We start from the raw sequence: 24510 nt of genomic DNA on the forward strand, positions 1-24510 counted from the left end.
CTACCTACTGGCAGGGCTCGCTTAAAACTAATAGAACCTTAACCTAACTGAAGAACCTTATTAAACTAAAATCCTAAACTGCAGGCATAAACTTAACTAAGAGGAGCTTTTACTACATCCTAGAATGACACAAACACAAGGGAAATCATATAGCATTGGCACAATCATGCATATACATTCTTTGTGAACCTTATGAAGGCTTCTGAACCACACAGGTCTCTGTATCCGGGCAGGGAGCCAGTGTAGCCAGGCAACCTGACTTCAGGAAAATATTTCATTTATTTTCCCATCGGTAACACCCACACCTTGTAGCTGATCAGAAATGGGTCAGAAATACCTCACACTTTTGCAGCTTCTACAGTTCTTTGCTTCTTCTGACAATAAAAGCTGGAAAATGCATGACTGTTCACACCAATGCTGATAACATATCAACAAACAAGTTAATCACCAAAAGACCTTTGATTAGATAAGAAATATCTCCCATTTCAAATGCACTTTGCTCAGAAATATCATAGTCTGTGTTTTCTTGCATGCCTACTCTACACTTTACACTTTTCCTTTGTACCCATGTGCCAATGCACGTGCTTACATGCGTACACAAGCAGGCTAAATTACACCTCATGGAGCTGATGAAGATGGCTGTAGGCCGTAAAAACTTTTGTTCATCTTGAGGAGTCAGAGGACACTTTTTATTCTCACTATAACAGAATGAGATGGCCAGACCTTTCCTCAATGCAAATGTAACCTCTATATAGCTGCTTTATCCAGAAGATATTTGCAACGGCACTGGTGCCAAGGGACTGTGCAGGGGGTGGGTCATAAAGCAATTCAATGCAGACAAATGCATTATGCAACCAATCAGTTTTATGACTCACAGAAAGCCAAATGACAAAAGAATACCATAATCTTCTTCAGAATTTGCTCTGTGACCACTTTGGATGTTCACACACCTTAAATTCTTCAGAATTTGCTTTGTGGCCAAATTTGGATGTCCACACACTTTAAATTCCAGTGTTTAATGCCCTGGCTCTGATGGTGTGTGCCCAACACAGTACAGATCTAAATTCAGAGAATCACACAGGCAGGAATGAGGAGGTTCAGATGCATTTGCTCAGCACTTTCACTACTGACCTAAATCTTTGTGGATGGATACATCTGGGAGAGGGAGGTGATAACCTATAGAAGGACCAACTTTAAGCCAACTTTTTGCCAGTGGAGAAACGGGCTTCTCTCCTCTTTTCCTTCCCAGGTGTTTTCACCATCCTTTTTCTCAGGCTGCACAGCCCTCTTAGAGTCCTGCTCCTTGAATCAGAAAAGGAGCAAAACGTGGAAGGGAAAACCACAACACCTCCTCCTAATGCGGAAGAAACCGAGTGTGTCAGCCCCCCCCTCCCCCGATCAGACAATAAATCACTTGCTGGGTTCAAGGATTTTATTGGAGACATGCCAGGAACAGAAGACGACAGTTCTGAAGAAAAGGTGCCAAGACCCTTGATAATATGACAGCAAGATCCCCACCACTACATGTGAAACAGGAGAGTCAGAAATGTCCAGCCTGGAGGCCCTTCCCAGCCACGGAACTCCAAGGCCAGAGCTTACTAGATAGAGATGCACCTGCAAAAGTGGAAGCAATCCCATATGTGTTCCCTCCCACAGCAGTGCCATCCTCTGAGAGGGTTTCCAGATTGCTCTCTCTGCTCTCAACATCCCAGACATGATGGTCTGCAGCTCTCCCTGCCCAGTTACTGGCTTCCACTGCTGTAGTCCACTCTGTCTTTCTTTTGAGCAGTGGAGGATATGAACTCCACCTAAGACAGATGCTGATTCTGCTGGGACGTCTCTGTCCTGTTCATAACATAAGTAACTTGAACTGACTGTTGTTGCTTAGATTGGTGGTTCTCAACCTTGAATCTCTGCAACCAGAAAATTATCGTGTGCCATCTACTGTCAACTCCACCAGCCATAGATCATCTACCAATGACCTTTGGACATAATAATGGAATCCGTGGACACTGTGTTTCTTCTACTTTCCCCATTTCCACTGCCTACAGACAAATTCACCCTTAACAAAATTGCTGCAATATCCCCCCTCCCAAAAAACAATGGCTTAAAAAGCGGGGGGGGGGGGGGACGCCAACACAGAAAGGAGGGGGGGGTGCGGGGGAAACAAAACAGTATACTGAATTTCCTGCAGAACTTTGGGTCTACTGACTCATTCAGTGAGCTGCAATCATCTATATTTATCAGACTACTTAAAGCAATATAACCACTCACATGGATTCCAGAATGAGGTGAACAGATAAGCAAATCTATTGGTTGTAGTGATTCATGGAGCAATTTTGTTTTCTTGAAAAACACTAACATTCAAACCACATTAATAAGTGCATAGATTTCTTTTCTGTTGCTGACACTTGTAAATAGCTGTTAAGTTGATTAGCGTGTTGATTCAAAGACATCATTAATGTGTGAATACAAGAAAAGACAGCATCACAATTATTATTCCTTTTTCCATGTACATCAAAACAAACAAGAGCTGAGGTTCAAATGTCATCTTGATGATGTCCAAATTTTGAGTTCATCAATGTCTCAGAGCTACTTATGGCAGAGAGGATGCTTAAGATCATGATTATGAGTTGGATCCAACCAACTTTTGAACTAGTAAAAAATGGGCCCACTCTGAACATTCAGAAGGCTATGCTGGGCATCATGGGACAGGCATGGATGAAAGCCACAAGGGACTGAAAACGTACTAAGCCAGACTGAGTGAAAAAGCTGGCTGGATGTAATCTTATGATCTGATTCCTCCAAGGCCATTGTCCTGAAAAGTCTTCAGCCGAAAAAAGGTGCAGAAAAGACTGAAGATGCACACATAGAAAATAAGCAAGATGAATGTTAAGAGCGTGACAAAGCACAGCACTTGTAAGGTACTGGAGGCGTCGTCATCCCAACCATGGGTGTCAAGTCCAGGTCTTCTTTAGACATTCCAGGGGCAGGCTGGAAAGTGAATCTCTGGAGGAGACTCGTAAAGAACAAGAAGAGCTCCATTTTGGCCAGGGTTTCCCCTGCACATATTCTTCGACCTGGGGCAATTAAAATGGAACACAGAAGCCAATTACATTTCTCTAGAACGTTTTTGTACTGACCATGGAATAGTGCCCCACTCTGCACAGGCCAAAAACAACAGAGTCCAGTTGGTGTAAATGGAAACGCAGCTGCCCCGGGGCATTCACGTGGCTGGGCGTCCAGTTGACAGTGAGCGATTTGGCAGGGCTGCGAGGCTTTGCACAGAGGTGCAGCAGGGTTTTTTTGTTGGTCGCTCATTCCTGCATAGCTAGAATGCACACATGTACCCCAGTGGTGGGATTCAGTGGGTTCGCACCACTTTGGCAGAACCAATTGTTAAAATGGTGCTTGTAAACAACCATTTGTTAAATTATTTGAATCCCACCACTGATGTACCACCACAGCCATGCTGACATCCCATGAGACCCCGATACAGCCCTGTGCAACCGCAGCCGGAGCAGAAGCATCTCCTGCCCAGATGTTCACTCAGCACCAGTTGCAGACTGGCATTTTTTAAAAGACTCGCTCATTTAGTGATTCATTTTGGGCAAAATAGGACGTTGCACCTTTGCAGCAGCGGCAGCAGCAGCAGTAACTGTGCAAAGTTCCCCCCCCAAAGGTGTTTTTTACCATCCTCACACCACTGTTTTTGGCCCCTGCAGAATGAGTCAAAGAGTTTGCTATGAAAAGATGAAACAGACAATGCTGTCCTAAGCATGTCTACTCAAAATCCTATGCAACAGAATTTACTCTCAGGAAAGTGTTCTTAGGAATCCATTGCTAGGAACGATGTAACTATTATTCTTACTGAGAGAGAACACTATTGATGAAAGAATAACAAATGCCCAGTGAAAGTTCTCATATCATACCAAAAAAGTCACAGAGTGTTCAAAGTTGTAGACATTTTGGTTTAGCAAAGTGAGAGACAGCCACCAGTGATGACATTTGTGACAGATTTGCCTACCCTGAAGGGTTGGTGTGTGTATTTTATGGCCTTGTGAGACAGGCCTTGGCAGAAACCAGAGAGAGTCAGTAAACAGCACACTCCATATAAGGAGCACACTCCTACCTGATTGTCTGGCAGAAAACGCAGTTCACCTGGTGCTACAGGTAGAGGGAGCCAAAAGGGCTGATTAATATAAAAGCAGGGAGAATCCTGTGAGGAGAGCTTTTAAGCTTTTAGCTTTGGTTCTGGGATCGAATGCTGTGAAGCAGAGAGAGATCTGTTGCAGCTTGTGTTCTGTCAGGAGACAGACTGCCCTGATCAGGAAGAGGAGGCTTGATAGAGTGTGTGGGAAGGCCCTGAGATTGGTGGAAGGTGACTCCGCCAGTCAGGTGCTTGGCAGCTTGGCTGTCCAGACAACTCCAGTTCAAAACCCAGTCTGGAGAAGACCAGTCCATAAAAGGGGGCAGTTAGGCCTTAACAGGGGACTGATAGGGAAGGTGGCGAGTGTTTAAGCCAGAGTCCTTCCAGTCTAAAGACTTGGGTGGTTGTGTGAACAAGAAAGGGTGTGGATCAGAGAGAATCTAGTGTCTCTGTGTGTGACAACTAAAAGCTGAAACCTCTTTGTGAGAAAGCAAGTAATACTTGGAACTTGTGTGTAAGAAAGCGTACGAACCAGAACCTCTTTGAGAAAGAGTATCGTGGCCACCTGCGTGTGACCAAAATTTTTAGTGTAACTGACTGAGTAACCTTTCAAGAAATAAGCTCTTTACTTTCTGTAACCAACAAGTGTTTAAACCTCTCTATCCAACTGAGAAGCCTAAATTTCTGTTCAAATAAATTTTAAAAAGCTGTTTCACGCTACCATTAGTGCCAGTCTAAATCTGTGTGCCTACAAGGGGGTGGTGTCTGTCTGCAGTTAAGCCAAAACCCTCTCTGAAAGAGTTTCCCTCCATTTTTGTTAGAGGCTCTGTTGTTTCCTCCCTCAGCTAAAGGGGAGTGTAGAAGTGGAAGAGTGTTTGGCCGGGACCCAGTGAGCCAATACATCTATTATTGGTGGCCCAAAGGCTCGTGATTAAACTTAGTGACAGGTGACAAGGTTAAAATAATAATATTTTTTTTTTTTTTTTTTTTTGGTGGCAGCGTTTTGAAAGTGGCTTGGTCATGATAGCATTCTTCCAAATAAATGTGCATAGGACTTGAACACCTCATCAATTAACTAAGCCCACAGATTTCTAATAGCATTTACCTGCAGAGAAAGGCATGAATGCGTCTCTCTTTACAAACTTTCCCTCAGAGTCCAGAAAGTGCTCTGGGTAGAATTTAAGTGGTTTCTCCCATTGAGTTTCATCTTGCAGCACAGAGCACAGCAACGGGAGGATAAAAGTTCCCTGCAAAGTCAAAGCAAAATCATTGAAGAAAATGAAGATCGTTTCTGGCAGTCAAAACTTGTATTTAATGTATCGTCGAAAGCTTTCACGGCCGGAATCACTGGGGTGCTGTGTGGTTTCCGGGCTGTATGGCCGTGTTGTAGCAGCATTCTCTCTTGACTTTTCCCCTGCATCTGTGGCTGGCATCTTCAGAGGATCTGATAGTAGGAAAGCAAGTGGAGTATATATACATGTTGGAGTGTCCAGGGCAAGGGAAAGACTGTTAACAAGTCAAGGGTGCAAATAGCAAGCTAGATTTACATATGTTGAGTGGGATCCACCCATTAGCATGTGAGTAACAATGAAGATAGCAAGGTCAATAGGTGAGGGCATCTGAATAGAAGTAGCCTGGCCTTTGTTCCCTTTGATTGTTTACTGTCTATAGTCATCCTGTGTTTGTGTGGAGCTGATTAGTCACTGTCTTGACTCTAGTGTTTTGACTCTAGTGTAATACCTTTGTAACACCACTGTTGCCAGTGGGCATAGTGTTTCATTTTATATTCCTGGTATACACATTGCCCACATTTGTGTAAAGACAAAGAGCAGAATAAAATATAACATTTTATATTTTCTACTACAAATTTTCTACTGCAGGTTCACCACATATGTAAAGGTGTAAAACCTGTGGTGTTTAGGCATATCGGCAAGTAAAGCCATGAAGATGGTTTCAAGAGGTAGCCATGTTGGTCTGCAGTAGAAAAACTAGACTAAAGTCCAGTAGCACCAGAGACCACCAGAGTTTGGGGGATATAAACTTTTGACAGTCAAACCTTTGTTAGAAGGGAGAGTTAACTCTCAAAAACTTATACCTCAAAAATCTTGCTGGTGTCTGCTGTTGGACTCAAATGAAGAAGATGAGTAAGCCAGCCAAAGCTTCTAGCTAAAGGTCTGACGCTACAAAAGAAAAAAGAAAAAAGGCAGCCCTACATGTTAACCCAAACGTGAAAAGCATAAGGAAAGCAAAGTAATTATTAGACTTTAGTAGAAAAGATTAGAAAATTTCAAATATTTGGGCAAGAGTCAACCACAGCTAGCTGCATTGGATTACAGCATTTTAACCAAAAGGTCAGAGAAGTACTTACTTCTCTTACTCTTAAATTGATGGGATTTAGAATGGCTTAACTTACTTCCACAAAATATTTGAAAACAGGGTCTCTGATGAATAAATGAATTGAGATGCCATATTCAACTGAGCAAAGGTCGTGACGTTAATGCAAAGAAGTTAGACTGGTCACCTTGGGAATGGAATAGCCTTTAAAAGCGACATCCACAGTGGTTGCATGAGGCACATTTGCTGGGATAATATTAGAAAACCTCTGGATTTCATGGATTACTGCATCTGTGTATGGCATTTTTGCACGGTGTTCTGTCCGTGGCTGAGCAGACCCAATCACCCGTGCGATTTCTTCTTGGACTTTGCCTGAGAAAATAAAGCATTTATTTCCATAAAAATAAACTTCATGGTTCAAGCTGCATCTTTCAAGAAAGGAAGAGTATGGGATATAACATTTTTAAAATAAATGCATAACACATAGATATATACCAGTATGACATCTTCAATTCTAATACAGAAGTTGGCCAAATATTTTAGATAACTTTAATCCAGTGTCTAGAACTGTGAATGGGCAAGAAAGATGTTTCTGCAAACCTCAAAAGTGTCCTAAAAAGGGTCAAATTTGCAGAAAAAAATGTGAAATCTTTTTGTAAAAGTTGTGGGGATAAAATGAGTCACTGTAGCTTTAAGTAACAGATTCCCTCATGGGTTGTAACTAGGCAACCACAGCATTCTAAGCAGTGGTGGGATTCAAATGATTTAACAACTGGTTGTTTACAAGCACCATTTTAACAACCAGTTCTGCTGAAGTGGTGCAAACCTGCTGAATCCCACCACAGGTTCTAAGGCTTGGTTCTGTCACAGAAAGCAAAAGGAAGCAGGCTCTCTCTTTCAAGGCCTAACTTGGTCTTTGAGGGGACATCTTGGGGTTCGGGTTGTGAGCTCCCGGTTTGGAAATTCCTGGAGCATTTGTGGTGGGGTCTAAGGAGGGTAGGTTTGGGGTAGGGGAGACGCCTCAGCTGAATATAAAGCTACAGAGTTCAACCATCCAAAGCAGTTATTGTCTCCATGGAGACAGATCTCTATAGTCTGGAGTTCAGTCATAATTCTGGGAGACCCCCAAGTCCCAGCTGGAGATTGGCAACCCAAGGTCTGAAAGCGACTTCTGGGTGAATTACTAGCATCTGACTTCCATGACTCAACTAGGCCAGGCTATTTGCTACTGTTCAACACAGGCTACCGTGCAAAAGCCAGTATGTTGTAACTACTAGAGCTTCAGAGCAGGGTCTGACTACTAGAGTTTCAGAGCAGGGTCTGGGAGGCCCAGATTCAAATTCCCATCTTGCTGCGGAAGCCCACTGGGTGATTTTGGGCCAGTCATATAATTTGACTGTAACCCACCTCACAGGGTTGTTGTGCAGATAAAAAAGAAGAGGAGAAAAATGTAAGCTGCTTCAGCCCCTGCTGTGGAGAAAATTGAGGTAAAAAAAAGTAAATGAATAATAAATATAGCTAAAGATGGGAGGCAAAGTCATTTGATAAATAGTGGAGAAGGAGGCAGGAAAAAGATAAGGACATGCCAGGAGGGTGGAAAGAGGGGAAATACGGGGGAAATTGAAATGCCACCTCACAAGTCTTTGAGGATTCCCTATGATGGAAGTGGGCCTGGCCCAGTAGCTGGCATTACATCACTGGGTCACAGTGTTTTTAGGTAGAGGCTATAATGGTGTGGGCAGCGGGGAAGCTGGTAGATAAAGGGATATGAGTATGGAGGAGATACAGTTGGCAACTCCAGGTTGGGAACACCTGGAGATATGTAGGCTAGAACTTGGGGAGGGTGCAGTTTGAGCAGGGGACTACGGAAGAGCATAATGCCATAGACTTCACCCTCCAAAGCAGCTATTTCCTCCATGGGAATTAAGGTTTGCAAACCTCCAGGTGAGGACTGGAGATCACTGTCCTAGAATGACAACTGCACTCCAGACGAGATCAGTTTCTCTACTGAAGGAAAACACTCACTCTGAATTTCAGGGTACTTCATCATTAACAACAGGCCCCAGCGTAGTGTTGTTGAAGTGGTCTCTGTGCCAGCAGCAAATAAGTTACCGACCAGAGCCTGAAGGTTTTCATTATGGAAAAACCCATTAGTCTGGGTCTTCTCCTATGGCAGGAAAAAGAAAGCATTGATAAATAAGGGGAAAATATCTCTGAGATACGCAAAAGAAGAAAATATTTTTGATCCACACTGATCCAAATATTTTTAATCCACACTGATCCAAAGCAAAATTCAAAAATAAAAGTCACATAATACAACCGTTCACCTGCAGCTTCTGATATATTTAAAAGATGGTGTCACCTCTTGCTGCCGAATAAGGAAAGAATCAATCAAGTTTCTCTGGTCGTTTGCATCCAGTTCTTTAAGGGATTCTATGAAGGTGGCTTGTATGAAGGCATACACCTCATCTCTGTTATTCAGGATAGTCTTGCGAGCTCCAAACAGGAAGCCCAGAGCAGGAAACATGTTATACAGCTAAAAGGATAAAATACGAGTAAGAAAAAAAAAAGATTACTGATGGTTCTCAGGCAGAAATCTCAAAGTATTTTTGCACCAATACCTTTGCTCATTTTCTACCAAGGGATAATCAATGACATAAAAAGATGCCACGTTATTCTTGGAACCATATTTGGAACATGCTCTTGAACCCAGCAGGCTTGAGTCTTTGTGGGGCTTTCTCATTGCCTACTCTACAAATGATGATGATGATGAAGAAGAGTTGGGATTTACACCCCACTTTTCTTATCCATAAGGAGTCTCAAAGAGGCTTACAAACTCCTTCCCTTCCTCCCCTCCACAAGACACCTAGCCCAAGGTCATGCAGCAGGTTGCATGTGGAGGAGTGGGGGGAAAAATCTGATAAGAGTCTGCTCTTCATGTGAACGGGCGGAAATCAAACCTGGTTCTCCAGATTAGAGTCCACCTGTTCATAACCACTTCACCACATCAAAACATCACCATACTGAAGCATCTGAAGCGGAGTTAGATTTGGGTCCAGCAGCACTTCGGACACCAACAAGATTTTGGGAATATAAGTTATTGAGAGTCAAAACTCCCTTTGTCATATATCTAATGAAATGCCCAGAGTGAAGACACAATTCAAGCTACCAGAGCATCAGAGAGAAACAACAGATTATTAGAACATGACAGAATAAAAGTCAGGGCAGAAATCAGGATCTGCAAGGAGAGTCCAAGCCCAGACAGAAATACAGTCAAGAGCAGGCATGGTGTCAGTACCTGCCAGGCAGAAAAGGTAAATTATGAAGTCAAACAGGCACATGTTAACACAATCTTCACATCTTTCTCTCTCTTTCTCTCCCTTCCACTCCAGCCTCCATTGCACCGAACAATTAGTTCTTAGAGAATCTGCACTGGAAAAATTTAACTAAGGACACTTTCGCACATGCAGAATAATGCACTTTCAATCCACTTTCAATGCATTTTGCAGCTGGATTTTATTGTGAGAAATAGCAAAATCCACTTGCAAACAATTGTGAAAGTGCATTGAAAGTATACTATTCTGGGGTGCTGTATGGCCGTGTTCTAGCAGCATTCTCTCCTGACGTTTCGCCTGGATCTGTGACTGGCATCTTCAGAGGATCCGATAGTAGGAATGGAAAGCAAGTGGAGTAGATATACTGTGAGGTCAAAAGGTGAGGCCATCTGAATAGAGTAGCCTGCCATGTGAGTCACAAAGAAATCTGTAGCATGGGAGTAACAACGAAGATAGCAAGGTCAATAGGTGAATGCATCTGAAAAGAAGTATCCTGTTCTTTGTTCCCTTTGAATGCTATTGTCTATAGTTGTCACCTCCACACAAATAGAGGACAACTATAGACAATAGCAATCAAAGGGAACAAAGACCAGGATACTTCTATTCAGATGCATTCACCTACTCCTCCACTCCTCCACATGCCCGGCGAACTGTTATCTGTTAAACTGGATTTGTTTCCCTGCTCCTGCACATGAAGCCTGCTGGGTGACCTTGGGCTAGTCACACTTCTCTTCAAATTCTCTCAGCCTCACTTACCTCACAAGTGTCTATTGTGGGGAAGGGAAGGCTTTGTGACTTCTTATAGTAGAAAAAGGCAGGGTACAAATCCAGAATCTTCTTATGCTTATGTTTGTGTGTGTGTGTGTGTGTGTGTGTGTGTGTGTAAGAGAGAGAGAGAGAGAGAGAGAGAGAGAGAGAGAGAGAGAGAGAGAATGATTTCAAAATGAAAGTGTTACCTGGACTGAAGGGCTTCCAAAAAGCCGAACATTTTCATTGATCAATCTCAGCAGTCTTATAAATGTTGAATTGTCATATTCAAATCGTTTGCCAAGTAATATTGACACTATAATATTGGCAGCTACACCGTTCATAACTGCAGTGTTCTCAAATGGTTTTCCTACATGAATTAAAAAGAAGGGAATATTTAATTTAATATGAATTCAAAAATGTCCTGTTAAAGGTTTGCAAACTGAGGGTCATGGCTTCCTTGATTGAGTCAATCCATCTTTTTTCCGATTGCCTTCCTCTTTTCCTAGCATTATTGTCTTTTCCAATGACTCGTCTTCTCATCATGCGATCAAAATACAATAGCCTCAGTCTGGTCATTTTAGCTTCTAGGGAGAGTTCAGACTTGATTTTATCTAGAACTCAATGGTTTATCTTTTTGCCAGCCATGGTGCCTGTAAAACTCTCCTCCAACATCACATTTCAAAGGAATCTACTTTCTTCCCATCAGCTTTCTTCACTGTCCAGCTTTTACAGCCATACATAGCAATGAGGAAAACTACAGCTTGAATTAACTTGATCTTGGTTGCCATAACACATCCTTACACTTAAGAATTTCTTCTAGTTCCTTCATTGCTGCATTTCCCAGTCTCAATCTCCTTCTGATTTCTTGGTTGCAGTCTCCCTTTTGGTTGATGATGGAGTCAAGGACTAGAAAATCTTCAACAATTTCAATTTCCTCATTGTCAGTCTTAAAATTGAGTACCGTATATACTCGTGTATAAGTCGACCCAAATATAAGTCGAGGCACCTAATTTTACCACCAAAAACTGGGAAAACGTATTGACTCATGTATAAGTCAAGGGTGGGAAATGCAGCAGCTACTGGTAAATTTAAAAAATAAAAATAGACACCAATAAAATTACATTAATTGAGGAATCAGTAGATTAAATGTTTTTGAATATTTATTTCAAAGAAAAACAGTAAACTACTTTAAAAGTGCAAAACCTTAGCTCAATCAACAACCAATAACTTTAACAATATCAACAATAACTTTAAAAGTGCAAAAAACCTTAGCTCAATTAGCAACCAAGCTAAAACACCAGAGTTAAAATCCTTCACAACTGGATTCCTCATCATCATCTATATGTCCAAATGTAACCCAACTTAGATTTTAAGAGGGATATTATCAGAAATGGAAAAGGAGTTAAAGTCTTTGATTTTACCACCAGACTTACAACAAAAGAAACTTTAAATCTGTTTTCTGTTTCATAAACAATAGTGTGCAGTATAACAATGAAATATGGCAAACCAACAAAGAAGCAATAATCAACATATAATAGTTCTGGCCTGCTCTGCAAAACAGACTAGCAGGGTCTCAGTCCTTTAGTTCTCTCTAACTGTATACAGCCTCCAGCCCTCTTAACTGAACTCTGTGAAGAAACCAAACTATTAGTTTGTATTTTGGTAGGGGGAGGAAGAGACCATAACAAAGGAAACCAAAATACAAACTAATAGTCAATCAATATAAACACAATATTCCCTTCTCAACAATTAATACAAACATTCACATATCAGAAATACAGGCCTCAACCATTCTGAGGAAATGGAGCCTTTCCTTATTTGGAAAATCTGAGCTCCTTAGCTCCCCCTAATGGACTCTTCGCTTTATACAGTTACCGTAGTTCCCAGAGTATGACCTGAGTATAAGTCGAGGGGAGCTTTTTCAGCATTTAAAATGTGCTGGAAAAGTTGACTTAGGGCGTTTTCGCACACACTGTTTGTTGCAGATCCAGCATGTGAGTTCGTTGCTGTTTCCCACATTTTTTCGCACACACTTAAGCCGAAATGTGTCCCAACCCCCCTTCTGTGCCACATTCCAGCCGTTGTTCCACATTTTTCCTGTCGCTCGATACTTCTGCAACTTTCTTGGAAAAACTGGTTTCCCCCCACAATCTGGTGGCTAGGTGCGAAACAAATCTGGAGTAAGCGACAGTCAGGGGGGTGGCAGCCCACAGTGTGGCAGCGATTTGGTCGAGGAGCCAATGGGAGCGAGATTGGGCTTGCGGTAGCAGCGCACATCCCATTGTTCAGCTTGAGTCTCCTCGATTTACCCTCCCCTCCACCGTGTTCGGTTATTGTGTGGCCAATGCGCCCTGATAGCTCGAGGCTACACAGAGTCCCGACTGGCACCGTTTCTTTGATACATTTGCAGCACGGTGACTCGTTCGGTCGTTTCGCCTCTGTTAACACGGTAGCTCAACAGCCCGTCCACGGAAATGGGATGGGAAGCAATTTGGAAGCCCGCCCCCGGATGGCCCCATGATGGCGCGACAGCCAATCAGAGCTGTCGTTTGCGCTGCATTCCTGGGCGATGCAGAAACCCGGGAGTTGCGAAGCAGGCAGAAGATGTGTGACTACCTGGCCATGTGTGAATGCCATCGCGCGATGAAACTGCATCAAAAAGGTCAGGAATCAATGCGGTTTGCTTTTATTCTAGAATGGTGGCTAGTGACGGCTCCACGGCGCCGTCATGCGAACGGTCCCAGCGTCGTCGGGTCGGCGCATTTCGCCTCCGTGCAGAAACGGCCATAGCTTTTCTTGATCCAAACAGTCAAAAGCTTTGCTTTAATCTACCAAATACAAGCTGATTTTCTTCTGAAATTCTCTTATACGCTTCAGTAACCAAGATTAGTTTGCAATATGATCTTTAATGCCTCTTCCTTTTCTGAGTACAGCTTGAACATCTGGCATTTCTAGTTCGGTAGCAGTCTTTGTTGTAAGATTATAAGCATCACTTTGCTGATGTGAGAAATTAATGCAATGGTCTGATAGAACAAGACACTATTTACTTTGATAAGTGTCGAACAGAAATAAAACCTAATCCAAGAAGAAGCTAGTTCTGCTTTTCCCTGCCCTTTCCCTGACCTACTGAAGTAGCTCGGACTCCAGCTTTGATTTTTGTACTCCTCATTCTTCAGGCAAGACATTTTAAAATATTGTCAAATAGCGTATTGATTCCATTAAATGGCTGTTCTCAGCCCATCTTGCAAGGCCTTAGTTTTTCTTAAATGTGACGTATCGCTTGAGGCAATGGGGGAATTGCTTCATGACCCACCCAATTTGATCTCTGCACAACCAGATGGCAAGGTGGTACTATGATTGTCATCGAGTCAGCCAGTTAGCACTTTGCACAGACAGCAGTTTCAGGAAACAAGAACAATCTGCTATCCCAGGACTTAATTACATTTTCAGTTTTGTGTATCTATCTGAACAGGGTTAAGCGTGGAGCCACAGGGGTCTCAGACTGTTCATGGAACATACTTCTCTTTACCATTAGAGATTGATTATGTGGTATTGTTATACTTCAGATGGTTTGCGATAAGAAATGTTAATGTAAGGATTCAACAGTTACACGACAAGCATTCTTTTATCTACATACTACTGCCCAAGATGGTTTGCAGAATAAAACATCATTAAAACATAAAATGATGGAAGTTATTAATTATAACCCAGCAACCAAATCATAAAACATAGGCCCTTTCTGCACGGGCCTCTATGCGCCCTCACACCGGCAAGAATTCTCCACACGGAGCCACCTCTTCCCCGTCCCTCTCCCACTTACCCCGTCGCTGTCGTCGCCCTGCTGTCCTCCTAAGCCCCGCCCATGCTGCCCTCCGACCTCCAGGGGTTGGAGGACAGCGAAAGGGAGGAGAATCTTAGGAAGGAGAGCAAAGCTGCGGCTTTTGGCACAGCGATGAGGTAAGTGGGAGAAAGACAATAGCGGCGTGTCATTCCATGCCGGTGCTGTTCGCACCAACGCCGCCCGGGAACACGCTGTTTACTCAAAGAGCTACCCTTTAAGCGGGTTGTTTTGAGGCTGACTGTACCGCCCTGAGGGAGGGGAAGAGGAGCCAGGTCGACGCTGCTGCGTTTCAGCAGCGCCGCCTGTGCGAACGGCGGCCTGGGGACGGCGTTTTTGCCATCCCCAGGCCGCCGTTTTTGGCCCGTGCGGAAAGGGCCATAAATACCTGAACCGCTTAACATGAATATGATTTTTCAGACTAAAAATAAACACTATTAAAATGTTGTTTACAGGTGGACTTCTCAATTAAAAGTCTAGGAAAACAGAAATGTTTTGTCCTGGTGCCTAAAAGGAAGGAGCAGACTTGCCAGGCTAGCGTCAAAAAGATCCTGTCTCCTCAGGGAACCTGGGAAACTGTAAGTACAGAAGTCAGAAATATGAGGCAAACAATTTCAGAGCTTTCGAGCAACAGTTGCGAGAATTCTTTGGGGTAAGCCATGGCAATAAATCACTAGAAATCTATTTGATTTGCAGTGGAGGTAGTGCAGAGAACACCAACCCACCTTCATAGGATTCAAAGCTCTTTATCAGGAAACCACACTCCTCAACAATCCTGTCCTCGATGGTCCTCTTGCCCATTCCGTAGTCCCGTAAAGTAGTTAATGCAAACCGCCGCATCACTCTCCAGTTCTCACCATGAGAGAAAGCGATACCTGAATGGAAGTGAGAGCCAGATTTCAAGTTAGTATGGCTATTCCACTTGTGCAGAGGCAGCTGTGAAGACCTGCATTTATGGGGAATTCCGTCCCCTCCCAACTTATTTATTTATTTATCGAATTTATATACCCCCCCTTCCCTGAAGGGCTCAGGGCGGTGTCCACCATCGATCATACATTAAAATCAGCTAAAACAATCACTGCCCATAATTAAAAGAACCACATATAAATGGCAGACGGCTTCACCTCCCACCCCTCCCCCTTTCAGGTGCCCACAGGAGGCCAGATGTTTACTGCGTAGCAGGATATCGATGTTACCCCAGCTGGCCAAATTCCTGGTGGAACAGGTCCGTTTTACAGGCCCTGCGGAAACTCTATATGTCCTGCAGGGCCCTGATCTCACCTAGTGGAAACCCACTAATTTTTTTCACTCACCATGGCAGGGATGCCACAAGGCGGAGTTGTGAAACTATCCTTCAGAGTGTGACAACGGGAGGAAAGAAGGATTTTAAATTTGGGTCTTAGCTTCGTTACCACCCTGGCAGTACAAATTCAAGTAGACCTTTTCAAATTAAATAAAATTTTTGGATTTTTTTGGGAGATAATCCTGAATCTACTAATAAGGAATTTAAACAGAGATCCACTTTTACACCTGTTATCAACAATCCTATGATTGAAACCTTTGAAAGGCTAGTAATACAGGATACAGAGAAATTAGAGAACAGTATGATTAAATATTATATTATAATATTACATTACAGTGGAACCTCGGTTTTCATTGCCTTTGGTTTTCAGCGGTTTCGGTTTTCATCGATTTTTTCAGTGAAAAATTTGTCTCGGTTTTCATCAATTTACCTCGGTTTTCAAACAATTTGCAGTAAGGCGCAGGGGTCTGTGGAGAAAAATCACCCGGACAAAGCTGTTGCAGACCGTGTCTGCAACTTGTTTAATGACAATGTCTTGCCCCATTTCAGACAAATCTTAAAGAGGCAGCAGAAACAGACCTCTTTGGACAACTTTCTGGTGTGACATTGGTCCACTGGCTCTGAAGCTGGTCCTAGTATTGTCTGTTACTGTTTTCAGCATTAAACACTACGTTTATTCACCAAAAATGTCTTTGTGGTATGTTTTTTGGAGCGCCTAGAAAGGATTGATTGGATTTACATTGATTCCTATGGAAAAGTTTGCCTTGGTTTTCATTGGTTTCAGTTTTCATTGATTCTTTTCAGATGGATTATCAACGAAAACCGAGGTTCCACTGTACAAGAAAAAATGATTTTGAAGGAACTAGCTTCTGACAATTCTATTGCAATTAAACCCGCAGATAAGGGTGGGGAAATGGTAATCCTAAATAAGAAAGACTATTTGGAGGAGGTACATAAACAACTAAAAGATGGAATGTGATACAAGAAAATTAGATCATGATCCTACCCCTATATAACAGTATTGATAAAAATAGTTGTGCATGAAGCCAACAACGCAGGGATTAGAGAGGACCAACTTGACATTAATGAAAATCACAGGGTGCCAATTTTTAATGTGATCCCTAAGATACTTTTTACCTCCTCTGGGACGTCCCATTGTATTAGGTTCATCATCTCTATTTGAACCTATTGCTAAATACCTTAATTCTTTCCTTCTCCCCAAAGTAGAACAAATTCATACATACATGAAAGACTCCGATTTAATTAAGAAATTGGAGGGAAAAGAATGTCCTCCACAATCAGTCTTTATGTCCTTAGATCAGTAGTGACGAACCTATGGCACTCCAGATGTTCATGGACTACAATTCCCATCAGCCCCTGCCAGGGACCAACAAGCCATTAGAATTAGCCATGTTGGCAGGGGCTGATGGAAATTGTAGATCCCATGGTGCCTGCCATCGGAGTTACCTGCAACTTATGGCCTCATCCTTAACAGCATTGTATACTAATATTCCGCATGATGCCAGAAATGTAGTAGAGAAAATATTATTGGAGAGGACAGACCAATAAGTCCCCACATACACACACGAACGTACTTTCTAATGGAGCTCATAGACCTTATATAGGAGAAAGTATATTTCAGATTAGGTGATGAATTTTATCAAGAGATAAAAGGGATTTGTATGGGAAACAACTTGGCCCCTTCAATTGCATGTTTGTTCATGGACAGATTGGAAAAACAAACTATAAACAACTCAATGGTGAATCCTTTTTATAGTAATATTGTGATTTACAAATGCTACATAGATGATCTATTTGTTTTTAATGATCAAAGTCACAACAAATTCATTATTTTTTGAAATGGATAAATGAGATTAATTCATCTATTAAATTTTCTAGTGCCCTAAGTAGCTTAGAAATCAATTACCTAGATGTCACCTTGTACTTTAAAAGCATTAGACTAATGTTCAGACCATTCCACAAACCTACAGATCAGCACATGGGTCTCCACTTTAAATCATTCCATCCCACACACTTAAAACATAGCCTCCCCTACAGTAAGCTGATTAGAATGAAATGTAATTCATCAGATGCAGCACGTTATAATGAGGAAGTACTCATTATGTTGAATACATTTAGAGAACGGGGATATTCCCTTAAAACTCTGATCCAGGCAAAACACAAGATGGAAGAGAAAGACATGCTTCAGGGTGCTTCACGCAAAGAACAAGAAGGGAGTCAACATCTACTTGCAGCTCTAAATTACACACCTAGGGCTAATCAAATCAAGTCGACTATATACAAGCAGTAGCATGTTCTTTCTGAAGTCTTGGGATGAGAATGCCTGCCATGTACGTTCCACAGAACGCCTAATTTAAAACAGATGTTTGTCCATTCCAATGTGGTGACACATGAGGAGAATGCTGAGGAACCGGATAAGAGCCTGTAAATTGTACCATTTAAGATTTTACAGCGAGGAAATGTCTTGCATTGGATCCTTTGCGAAGGTGGAGAAAAGGGGTGAGTGTGTGTCCTGCTTGGTTTTCCTGCAGTTGCTGCGGTTCAGTCAAACAGAAGCCTTGGGGGGGGGGGGGGGGAGGGGGAAAGAGCCAATCAGAATGCAGCATATCGGGACTGTTTGAGCATGCATGCTGCATCTACATTGTAAAAACAAAAAAAGGCGGGTTTGTGTGAAAGAAGCTGGGCTACTTCCTCCTGGTCCTAACTCGATTCCTTCATGGAAATGGGCAGCCGTGCAAAGGGAGAAACTGAGATAAAAACAGCCCGGGATATATGATCTTGGGTCTATCCCAGGATATTAGGCCTTCCGGAAAACCCCTCAATGGGGTATGAACGTGGAAGTTGACTTCACATGTTCTTTTATGAACGTGGAATAAATATACTGGAAGTCTGAAGTATACAAACTTTCAACAGTAAAAGAAACCATATAAGATACATTGTCACTTTAATTATTGCAATGAGCATCACCTGTAGATCACTGGGAAAATTATTCTTAGTATGTGAAATAGCAAACATGGTGTGTTTCTATATCACTTGATTATGCTGTTGTTAAGGGGACACGGAGGATGTAATAACAGAAAGCTGTAAGTTAGCATCATTTTGGTGATGAGTTTTAAATTTTTGTAATTTTTGTAATCGCATTAGCAGCAAATAATGTAGCAATGCTATAATAACAACTGTTACCATGATATGCTACATATTTATGATGTAGGTCCCTTTGAGTGACTCCCAACAGAATGAAAAAAAGAAAAAACGTTCAGTACCACTGATGAAGGAATTAAAACCCCGCATTACCGCAGATAGGGTTTTGGGCTGGAATATTGTCACATGCTGAGATATTTTCATGGACTTTGAAGCTGGTCTGGAATATTGTCATATACTCAGAAATTCTCATGGACTGTGATACATATAGGACTTAAATTTCTAAAAAAAGATGTGTGCATTACAATAATAGGATGCACATTAACAGTAATCAGTCTTTGTAGTCTTTGTAGTTTGTCCATATGTTTTGTCGCACCTTTGTATATGAATAGAGCACTTGCACTTTTCTCCTCTGCAAGGTTTTTGTATGTATAAGCAGGGTTAGTCAATGGGCAGAGTGTAAGTTTGCATTATATAAGCAGCTGGTAGTACCAGTTGAGGCAGTTGATCTAGATCCAGGAATAGAAGGACAGTTGTTACCTCCAAGGAGTGGCTTTGAAAAATTTAACTGCCTATGAATATGGGGATTCTACTTACTTGTTGTGGCTAGTAGCCATTAATGGACTTCTCCACCATTAAGTGACTTACCGTTCCCTCATGAATCTGTTTAATCCCCTTTTCAAATCATCACTGTTCATGACCATTCCTATGTCCGTTAGCAATGAATTCTACATTCTAATTATTAATCGAGTAAAGAAATATTTTCATTTGTCTGTTGAGAATTTGTTACCCATCAACTTCATTGGGTGTCACTGAATTCTAGTATTGTAGGGAACTGTTCTCTCTCTTCACTTTCTCCATCCTAAGCATAATTTTAATGTGTGGCAGAGAGATAAGCTAATGGCGATAGGACTGCAGAACAGAACTGAAAAATTAGCAAACTATTCTTAAGCTATAGTTTAAGTATCCTAGTTCTTTAAATAGAGACCATCTCCTACAGCACCATTTGAGATGGACTCTCAGTGCTATGCATCACATGCAGAGTGGCAATAACAGGAATGGAGGAACCTCACCATAGCCTTTATTAAATTCTTCAAACATTGGGGTGAGGGGCCTCCCAGCAAAAGCATCGGCCTGGTTCACCAAAGCCTCCTTTACAGTCTCATACCCTGCCAGCACTATCACTTTCTGAGCTCCCATCTGAATGCTGAACACAGGCCCATATTGCTTGGATAACTGAAAGGGAAACAAAGGAAAAAGTGAGAAACATTATTCTGATCTTCCCAGTCATTAGATGCAACCGACCTCTCAAAGAACCAAGATGGCAAGTCCAGACCCATCATCAGGGGCATAACGAGGCAGCCCTGGGCAAACTGTAGCCCTGGGCAAAACCTGAGTTGGATGCCCCCCCATGGGCAGCCACTCCACCACGACCAATTTTTTTTTTTGCACCAGGACGTTGGTGCCTACAGGGGGTGAGGTTTTTAGACATATCAGCACCAAAATTTCAGCATATCATCAGGAGACTGTCCTTATGCTACTCCCCAAGTTTGGTGAGGTTTGGTTCAAGGAGTCCAAAGTTATGGATTCCCTTGAGCGTTGCCCCATCCCCTATTGTTTCCAATGGGAGCTAATAGGAGATGGGGGCTATAGTTTTGAGGGTCCATAACTTTGACCGCCCTGAACCAAACTGCACCAAACCTGGGGGGTATCATCAGGGAAGTCTCCTGATGAGACCCTGAAGTTTTGAGACTGTGCCTTCAGAAATGTCCCCTCTTCGCCTGCAACCCCTCATGGACAGCAATACAGAAAACACAAAACAGAACAAAGATTCTTGGGCTAAAATTTTACAGGATAAAGTTCCTGCAGGGGGGCGCATTTTTGGATGTATTGGCACCAAAATTTCAGGGTATCATCTGGAAACTGTCCTTATGGTACCCCCAAAGTTTGGTGCAGTTTGGTTTAGGGGGTCCAAAGTTATGGACCCTCAAAGGGGGTACCCCATCCCACATTCTTTGCTAAGGAGATGGGGGCTACCTTTTTGAGGGTCCATAACTTTGGACCCCATGACCCAAACTGCATCAAACCTTGAGGGTGCCATCATGACAGTCTCCAGATGATACCCTGAAATTTTTGTGCTGATACGTCCAAGAATGCCCTCCCTGCAAGAACATCCCGAAATTTGCCCAAGAATCTTTGTTCTGCATTGAGTTTTCTGCATTGCTGTCATTGGGGGTTGCAGGCTGGGGGGGCATATCTCAAAACCCTCAAAGTCTCAAAACTTTCAGGGTCTCATCAGGAGACTGCCCTAATGATTCCCCCCCAGGTTTGGTGCAGTTTGGTTCAGGGGGGCCAACGTTATGGACCCTCAAAACTATAGCCCCCATCTCCTATTAGCTCCCATTGGAAACAATAGGGGATGGGGCACCCCCTTTGGGAGTCCATAACTTTGGACTCCCTGAACCAAACCTCACCAAACTTGGGGGGGTAGCATAAAGACAGTCTCCTGATGATACGCTGAAATTCTGGTGCCACTAGCCTAAAAACTGCGACCCCTGCAGGCCAAAAATGGAAAACCACTAAAAATACCCAAAAACGAACCCAGCATTTTGATGCCCCCCACAAGGTGATGCCCTGGGCAGCTGCCCACCTTGCCCAATGGGCATTACGCCAGTGCCCATCATTTTACAACTACTGAACGTGGTTTGGCTGATAGTTTCAATTATCTGTGCACTGCCTCCCAGCCAAGGTGCGGTACAAACAAGATTGCTAACACGTCCAGAGAACAAAATGTTCTTAGAGTCTTATTCACCCAAACTTCACATTATCAAAGGCACGCACATTTAAATATACAATAATCATTTTTTATAAAAACTGCAAAAACTTGCAACATCAATAATAGAAAGAGCACTCAATGCACACAATCAAAAAACTAGCGGAAGATCACAAATACAAATGTTAGCCCTTAAGAAAAGTATGATGCACGATTATTTAAATTCACAATCTGTGCAAAAACAGTGAGCATATAGCTCCTCAGCCTTTACAAGACCATGTACTCTGCTCAGATGTCCAGCAACATTTGATGCTCAATCACAGCACTGACCATGACATCTGTCAAAAGAAAGATCAGAGTACATCTTTCACATTTGGAGGGATTTATTTCCTGCTGAGTGGGAGTTTTGCTGGTGTTGTCTATGGATACGGCAGGAAGGCAGAACAGTCCTACCCCTCAGCTGTCATTGCAATGGAGTTTCTCATGTGAGTCTGTCTTTTACCGGACCTTGTTTTTCCTGGAAGGAATTGTGCAACTGCTAGTCCTGCCGAACTTGATAACGGGCACTCCAAATGTCCCTCTGCAGCAATGGATTTATCAGTATCCCACTACAAACTCCATACTGCAGGGGAACTAACAAAGAATTATAGAAGCAAGAAAAAAACATTTACATGCTACAATTTCTGTTATTTCACACACTGCAGCCAGTACTAAGGGCTGCCACAGGAACCACAACAACAAAGGTTTACCTTGCACATGGTTATGTACGGCCTCTTCAGATCCAGGAGGTGGAGACTTCCAATAAGTGGTAATGGTCTTGGTCCTGGGGGGAAATTTTGGCCGTTGCCATTCCTGACACTGCCCATTTTCATTTTCCAAAGAAGTGTGATTGTAAAGACCAACAGGAAAAATATGGGAAGAGGATCCATCCAATCCATCATGTATCAACCAGAAGTTTTAGGAAGTGATTACAAAGACAGTCTGATCAAGGAGAGTCTGTGTCAGCTAGAGGCAGTACAATGAGTTACGCAAGTACTTAGTAGTTACACAAACGGTTACATCAGATATTGACTGTTTTCTTACTCTAGTGAATCTGTTCCAGCTTTCCTCTGCCACAGAAAGCCTCCTGGTTCCCAATTTTTTTCCCCATCCAGTCATTCAGATCCTTCCCTAACTCTATACCTTTCTTTGGGTGGTTGGCATCCACTGGCATGTGGCCTGGACGGATGCCTGGGGTGTTGCTTGAGGGGGGCGCCAGACAGCCCCCACGCCCCACCCCACAAAGATCCATCGGAGGGCGCAGCAGGGCTGGCGAGAGGCGGAGCACAGGCAGCAATCCAGGAGCCGGAGGAGGGAGAGAAAATCCCAGCCCTGAATTGCACAAAACTTCACGTAAAGTTCGGGAGCCGGGCAAGCTGTTCGAGGCTGGACCCTGCTGAGCCCGGCGCTGAACTGCGAGTCCCTGAAAGCAATTGACTGGAGGGGAGAGCAAGTTGACTCCTCCCCGAACGCCTGCTGTTTGTCGACGCAAAGAGTTTTTGAAACCAATTTGCATCTCCAGTTGTCTTAATACTGTATTGGGGTTGAGTTTTGACTGGAGGGTATCTTTCCACAGGGGCAAGGGGACGATTCCCGCGCATGCTCACACCAAGCCCCTCTTCTCGTGCACGCGCACACACAGAAAACAAAAACAAAGGGGGCGGGGACTGGCAGTGTGATGCCAGCTCCCTTACTTAATAACTCTCTCTTTTTTTTTACAGGCTCATCTGTAAGAGAAATAAACTGACAGAGCCATGGGGGAAATGTGGAGGGAGGGGAGATGCCCAGAACACCCATGCCCAGTGCAGTTCTAATGTCCTCCCCCTATTCTTCATGCACTTACCATCTTTATGCACTTTACCATCTTTATCACCCTCCCAGAGAGGAGTCTGGCCTCTCCCCCTTTTCCTTTTAGCGGAGACTTTAATGAATTGGGCTAGAGGACGCCTGTCACTGTTATATTGACCGCTGTTTTAAATAGATTTTAATGGATTTTAGTACTATATTGATTGTTGTGTGGTCACTATTGTGAACCTCTATTTAATTGTGTATATATTAATGTTGTGCACCGCCCAGAGCCCCTTGGGGATGGGCCGGTTTATAAATCAAATAAATAAATAAATAAATAAATAAATAAATAAATAAATAATGCTAGACACATTTATTTATATATGAAAGATCCGTGGCTGTGGCCAGTGATATGGATAAATAGTTTTGCATTTTAGTATCTTGACACACATCTCATAATGCTGATGCCCAAATATGAGAGAGAGAGAGGGGGGGGGGGGGGAAGGAAGAACGGTCAAGAGACAAAGGGGTATGACTGAAGACTCAAAGCACAGACTTTGTGGATTGAGATTACATTCCCCTATCCTCAGTCCATTAAATGGCCTTTGATGTCTCTACACGAATGCACAGAGTATGGGAAATAAACAGGATGAACTTGAACTGTTAACACAGCAAAACATCACTGAAACCTGGTGAGATGAGTCTGATCACTGGAACATAAGAATTGAAGGGTATATATAACCTACTTCAGAGAAACAGATCAAATAGGAAAGGAGGAGGAGTAGCATTATACGTAAAAGATTACTGCAACTGTGAGCTAGTCCACGACTTAAATTCTGCAAGCCAGGTTAAGAGCATTTGGGTAAAAAAGGGAAGATAGACAACTACAGATCTCATTACCAAACTTTCAGAAAGGAAAAAAAAGTAGTAGTCATGGGAGATTTCAATTATCCTGATATTTGTTGGGAGTCAAACTCTTCCATGACAATCACGTCCAACAAAATTCTCACTTGCCTCACAGACAATTTCATGGTCCAG

General features: G+C 42.8%; 1 protein-coding gene across 2 annotated transcripts; it reads right to left on the reverse strand.

Moving 5' to 3' along the window:
* Positions 1 to 1417: 1417 nt before the first annotated feature.
* Positions 1418 to 23269, reverse strand: LOC125428748 (cytochrome P450 2K6-like). Of its 2 annotated transcripts, none has more exons than XM_048489361.1 (9): positions 22828 to 23269; positions 19946 to 20108; positions 15133 to 15282; positions 10776 to 10936; positions 8847 to 9020; positions 8510 to 8651; positions 6672 to 6856; positions 5256 to 5397; positions 1418 to 3080 (listed from the first exon to the last, which is right to left on the reverse strand). In XM_048489361.1, the coding sequence occupies exons 1-9, from the start codon at positions 22846 to 22848 to the stop codon at positions 2893 to 2895; spliced, it is 1326 nt and encodes a 441-aa protein (XP_048345318.1). In that variant the 5' UTR covers positions 22849 to 23269; the 3' UTR covers positions 1418 to 2892. The 2 variants fall into 2 exon arrangements, with proteins under 2 accessions (XP_048345318.1, XP_048345317.1); XM_048489360.1 differs by lacking the exon at positions 22828 to 23269 and adding an exon at positions 22395 to 22821.
* Between the last annotated feature and the right edge of the window lie 1241 nt (positions 23270 to 24510).

This window comes from Sphaerodactylus townsendi, linkage group LG03, assembly GCF_021028975.2.
Source record: "Sphaerodactylus townsendi isolate TG3544 linkage group LG03, MPM_Stown_v2.3, whole genome shotgun sequence".
NCBI classification, from domain to species: domain Eukaryota; kingdom Metazoa; phylum Chordata; class Lepidosauria; order Squamata; family Sphaerodactylidae; genus Sphaerodactylus; species Sphaerodactylus townsendi.

Excerpts from the sequence above, each read along its gene's own strand:
- LOC125428748 (XM_048489360.1), bottom strand. The coding sequence starts at position 22,586 with ATGATGGATTGGATGGATCCTCTTCCCATATTTTTCCTGTTGGTCTTT. Across the intron at positions 20,109-22,394 it reads CGTACATAACCATGTGCAAG|TTATCCAAGCAATATGGGCC; the intron begins GTAAACCTTTGT and ends TTTCCCTTTCAG. Across the intron at positions 8,652-8,846 it reads TCCTTATTCGGCAGCAAGAG|GAGAAGACCCAGACTAATGG; the intron begins GTGACACCATCT and ends TTCCTGCCATAG.